The sequence below is a fragment of the Ammodytes marinus genome, assembly GCF_949987685.1.
Source record: "Ammodytes marinus genome assembly, chromosome: 19".
NCBI lineage: Eukaryota > Metazoa > Chordata > Actinopteri > Uranoscopiformes > Ammodytidae > Ammodytes > Ammodytes marinus.
In genome coordinates this window covers 6,817,540-6,823,539 of record NC_137223.1, presented here as the reverse complement: position 1 = coordinate 6,823,539, position 6,000 = coordinate 6,817,540, and the positions used below count along the sequence as shown (strand labels likewise).

The 6,000-nt window shown below is 39.6% G+C and overlaps 1 protein-coding gene across 1 annotated transcript in view; it reads right to left on the bottom strand.

The window, feature by feature from the left end:
* Positions 1-266: 266 nt before the first annotated feature.
* Positions 267-6,000, bottom strand: part of mthfd1l (methylenetetrahydrofolate dehydrogenase (NADP+ dependent) 1 like) — a 44,255-nt gene continuing 38,521 nt past the window's right edge. Inside the window, exons 27-28 of the mRNA XM_080047683.1 lie at positions 1,735-1,853; positions 267-1,461 (exon numbers count right to left, since the gene is read on the bottom strand). Coding sequence (XP_079903809.1) covers positions 1,764-1,853 — 90 coding nt within the window. The 3' untranslated portion in view covers positions 267-1,461; positions 1,735-1,763. The remainder of the gene's footprint in view (positions 1,462-1,734; positions 1,854-6,000) is intronic.

Here is a 6,000-nt window from a genome sequence, read left to right as displayed (position 1 = left end):
GGTGCTGCTAGGGGGCCTGATCGTAGGCTTTCAGGCACGCTTCCAACACAGGAACCACCCCCTGTGGGAGCAAAGGTACCAACAAAAAGAAAATTAAGTTGAAGTCATGAAGTTTTGTAATATAAGGGGCGTGAGAGAGGAAAAGGAAAGAAAAATAAGTTTGTGTTGAAGCATGTCCTTGGAGAACCATGCACGTGTCCAAACAGATGGGCAGAGCCAGCAGTCAACTGCCGCAAATGAAAACACAAACACACAGTTCTGGAGTCAATAAAAAGGTTTATTTAAAAAGGCACACTGAGTTTTGATGTCTGAACACCAGAATGTTTAACATACAACTGTTGTCAAATGAGAACAAGAATACATTAAGTTAGGACATACAGACAATGGATTGTTAATCGCATTGTTATCCAATGCAAACCAGCAACAATGAGTATGAAAAATAAATCGGTAGGAGTTGGACGACCTCCGCTGAAATCATTTAAAGGCCTATTTCACCGGTGGGAATATGAAAGTGTATTGAATTCTGAGATCCTATGTAGTATAAATGTGCAAATGAAATTGGTTCATCCTAGCCTGAGAAAAGGCAGAAAGAGTGTTTTATGGTCTCACTGTCTAACCCTACATTTCTCTTTCTGTGATGTTAGACAGTGAGACCATTTTTTTTGCACATTTATACTACATAGGATCTCAGAATTCAATACACCTTCATATTCCCACCGATGAAATAGCCCTTTAACAATTATAAACGTTAATGTAAATATATTTAATGAGCTGAAAGGTTTTTCTTTAGGCCATACAAGTACCTTAACTGATGATGGCTTCTGTTAAGACTATTTAATTCTCCAGCTGGATATATAAATAGCTTTTTTTTCCATCACACAAAAACAAAGATTAGGCAACGGATGGCTTTGAAATGATGATTCCAGCTGTAACATATAGTGAACTAACAGGAAGAAAGGCAATCTGGACATCCAGCAGCATCGTTCAGGTTAGGATACTTTAGCTTATGTAAACACCACCAGTGTTATTTGTGCGTACAACAGCAATTGAGATAATAAATACACAAGCTGTACCCGTTTCAGCTACAAGATATGTATAAAAAAAATTACACTTGAGTTATTTTTTTCCACAAGAAAAGGGAATTAGAAATATATGAAAAATAGAACATAAAGTAACGTTAAACATTTTTTTTAAGACTTAAACCGACTCTTCCATACACAAAATACATCATACAGAGAGATCAAATACAGCATATACGATATGGCGCAGGTTAGCTTTGGCATTTTACACAGTTATGTAAATACAGCATTAGGTCGCTTCAGTTATCTTTTTTTTTCTTCCCCAGGACATTTTGCTTTGAAGGGGGGAGTGTTTCGGCTTCTTGGAAGAGTAAGAAAGCGTTTCCTGTTAATGGCAGGCGGGATGGATGAGTCTGATGGTGCAGACGTGGAGTGTAGGACCCTGGGAACAGAACGGTGGATTTTAATTGTGTATAAGTGAGAGAAGAACGTAGTTTCACAGACTGCAGCCTTGGCACCGAGTGAGTGAGGTAGTAATCTAAACACTCCAGGAAGGAAATGAAGTCTCATGTAACACTATATATAGAATAGGAATACTTCTAAATAATATATAACGATACAATTGATGCTCCTACAGACGACTGGGATGGTATTTTATATGGAATATTGTATGCCCATGTGAACAGGAGAGATAGAAAGAGAGAGAGAGAAATACCTATATGGATGTCTTTGACTGGAGCACGCTCAGAAGAGCCCAGTGATCTCCTCTGTGACCGGGTCAACGTCAATGTCGTAGAAACAGGGACGGGTTGGGAGACCGGGCATGGTGCTCATCTGAGGGAGGCACAACAAAACAACGGGTGAGAAAAATAAACAGAAAAAGACTCGTGCTGGGAATACTTTTCCTTCTCAAACATACAGTATGTAGATATTGGTTTGGGTTCTTGGATTGGCTGAACATTTATATTTTTTCTATATATTTAAAAAAAAAAAAAATTCAACTTTTTCAATTTAAATATGCAAGACACAAAAAGAAAACATGTCAATTTTTTTTTTTTTTTTTTTTTTTTTTTTTTTTTTTTTATCTAAATATTGTAAATAAATACAGAAACTGTTAGCAAGACGATGCAGCTACTCTTATTCATATATTTAGCTCGTTTTTAAACAGGGAGCTCTAATCAAATGCCAGTGACAACAGAACCAAATAAAAAGGTAAACTTACAATCTAGATAATAACTCAAACATCATATTAAAGCCTTTGCCACAACACAGCTGTTCTTTCCCAGCAGACAATCCAAACACACTTGGTATCAAACCTAAATGATCAACAGTTACAGGTTTAATGACTATAATCTAGACTCATTTAACTCTGGGCAGACAGATGATCAACATGTTGACAACCTACACTTTGGCAGTGATGAATTTAGCCACTGACAATGGTTGCTTTGTTCCCACCATCGTCAGAATATAGATAACAAGAAGCTACCTCACAAATGTGAGCTAAAGTTAGGAAGCTATATACCAAGTTATAGTGGTAATATTTACTATCATTCTGACTGATCAAGGGTAACGTCCAGAAGAAGGGGGTTATGGAGAAACTGAACTCATAATCACATTGAGATTTCATTTGTCCAATAAGAAGCTTAAAGAAGCAGCATTTTGTATCTGAAATAGTGCAAGAACCGAAAAAGGTTATCTATAGAGAGTTTAGCTCAAGAGTAACAGAAAGATTATTCAAGGGACTACAAGTGATTTACAGTGTACCATGATCAGCTGATAGCCAGCATCTATCAGGGAGAGACACAAGCAGTTCTATTAAGACAGATTCAATAAGAGGAAAACTATATGATAACATGTGATGTTCTTGTTGTTTTAGCTTTGTCCAATGTGTAGGCCAAGGTTTTACTGTGTTTTTACTGTGTCATATTGTTGTTGTCTACTGGTTAAGCAAAATGTAGCACAATGCCCAAGACAAATTTCCTTAACAGGACAATAAAGTTTACCCTGACCTGACCCTGATAACATTCTTCCAAATGAAATCTCTCACATGAACAGGAGAGCATGTGAAAGGAAGCACAACAAGGACAGATATTGACAGGAAGCACTACGTTAAACAGTGTACGGTTAGGTGCCAACACCAATCAAGTCAATAAACGTGTAACTTCATTTTTTTTGCATGGCAGATAAAAAAGGAGGAATTGGTTTGCACAGTTGATTTGTTCCAAGGCAACGGTCAGACTTATAATAGCCGTTTCCTCTCCTCAAAGCCGGCAGCATCGTCCAATCAAAGCTGAAAAAGTAAATTATCTCGCTCATTAGACAGAGAGCGACATTCTTTGCGTGCCTGCCCCTCGTTCTGACCCATGGCCTGTTTTATGAGCCCATTAGTGGAAATGAGACAGAGGGAAGTGACCAGCCAATTTCCTGTCTGAGGAAACGCGTCTTTTCGAGTAAACCGAGGGACAAACAAAACGAAGAGTACACGCTTACACAATCTGACAGGAGAGTCACTCGTCTCGTTGGCTGGTCTGATGCCAACAGTGACTGCTGTAACATGACGCTGTTCTGACACCGTCCGTCGATAAGGCTCCGACCACAGATGACTCAGACTATGAGCAAGTCTAAAGAAATTCAAAATCAATGCATCTCATTTTATTCTAATGGATTGCATTAAGAGCCGTGAAGATATGAGTTATCTCTCTGGGCCTATTTTAGTTGTGACCTCACAATGTTTAAAAAGCATTGCATGATGTCACTATGACTTCATAAAATGGGAAGAATTATTCACTTTAATTGCCCATTGACAATGTTATGCGATTCTGTAATAATTGAAGCAAAACCTATTGCTTTGTGTTAGCATGAAACCCTCTGTTGTTGCACAAGCATGTGTATTTAAAAACAGAGCGAGAAATTAACTATAGTAACTTTATTTAAATGGCGAAAGTGAGGCCACATTACCTCATATTGGTTTGTTGATAAGAAGTTGCGGCTTATGTAATAGCAATCAGCTGATTGATTAGCAGGGAATTGGACTATACTGATTGTATTTCATGATTCTAATCATGGACTGAAGTCCACAGACATTAGCTTTAATTGCCCGTACTACGGTGAGAACTTGTGTAAACAACTCTCACATCACAGGACCATATGGCTCTAAACTCACGAAGAAAAATTAAGAAAACAAAATAAATAAATAAAACCGTTTTAAAGTGATTCATTTAGAAGCTAGAGGTATGGAGTATCAGGCTGCACATTTAAATATCAAAAGATGCGAACACTTAAAGACAAAGTGTCAAGGTTATGAAGCAAGCCAACAAAGGATGTGCTGTTCGGCTGGTCCTCCTCTCCAGCCTGAGAACAAGTTGGCACTCGCAAATACACACAACACACACAATGTGTCTTTGTCAGGGAAAACCCAAGAGGAGACAACATAGCTGGTTTCCACCCCCCACCCATTCTGGAGACGAGACTCGGACAACAACAGCACCACTGCTACAGAAGAGGATTGAGAAGTTCATCAAATTGAATTCAAAAGCAAACTGTGCAGATTAGGATTAATAGACAATTAAGAGGGAGAAATGTTGGAATAGGTGTGGGAGTAAATATTTAATAAAAAGTCTCCTTATGGGAGGATGTTGGCTGAAGTTGCATTCTTGGCTGAGAGAAGATTGAATAAAATGAGCCAGTGACCAGACAGGTGGAGTTACAATGACTAGAGTTCATCGGTCAAGATTGAACTTGGATTGTTGGGATGATGCACAGGGACATACCTTCAAATGTGAGTAGGAGTATTGTTATGCTGTGAAACTTGTTTATCGATCTCTGCATCAGTTTAACAGTAACTGTATCAAGAACTACAGCTGAAGCATGAGTCATGCTTAAAAGATTAAACACTGGCTTGGTTTACCGAGCTTGTTGGCTTTTGGCTCAATAATCTGACCATAGTTAACCAAAATAAATCCTGTTCTACTTTCATCTCATGTGCACTCTTTCATAGATTTAATCACAGCCCTTGAATCAATCTACAAGTTGTTACTCATTAACCGGCCAAGGAGGGAGGTTTCTATGAATGTGAACAGTTGGGGGCTTTAGTGGTTCAGTGGAGGCAGCTCTAATGGGATATGAACTCTACAGAGATCTATTGTTCTGCTGGTGACCCCTCCCTCACATATCTGAAGAATGACATCAGCCCCTTCCTGATTCTTCACCCTGTAAAGACCCCTTACCCCCCCCCCCCCCCTCCAAACCTTCCCCTCCCTCTCACTCTCACGCCCTCACCGCCTCAGGAGTTTTTCTTGGTGAGATCTTGTGTTATCTGAGAGTTTGTGAATGTTTAGACAGATTTTTTTGGAATAAAAGAAAAGCTAAAGATGCATATGTTATGAGCCAGCTGTGTTTGCTATGATCAAAAAGCACACTATTAATCCAAATTAACTCAAATATTTGCTTGCTTAAAAGTTCATCCAATCACAGAGAACATGTAGCTTCTCAGTACTGCCTTCTTTACATGCTAGCCTCTGTTCCACTTGCCTCGCCCCAACTCATTTCCTACAAGAGGGTTTCTTTTGACACAGCCTTTGGTAAATCTTCTACAGTGAGTGAGGACATTTTCATTCTAATTGAATGCCTATATTATAAATTGTTGTCTGGCTGAAAGCTTGTTAAAAGAACGTGTGGGTGGAACTTCAGCTCCCTGTAATTGAGAAAATTCAATCCACGATCATTTTGGCAGACGGCAGCTCAGCCAAAGTGTTCAAAGAGCAATTTGGAGACGTCCTTTGGGTTCGGAGTCAAAGTTCAAGGGTTGTCAACGTGCCAGTGGCTCCGCGGGCCACTGCAGATCAAAGGCGAGGTTGGGAGACTGACGCCACACCAAGACGCTGCCATGCATTCCCATTTATGCCCGGCGTTTGACACCTCCACCTCAAGCTTATCAAAGCCGGGCCCTCAGGCCACACTGGTGAAACAGCAGGAGGCAAAA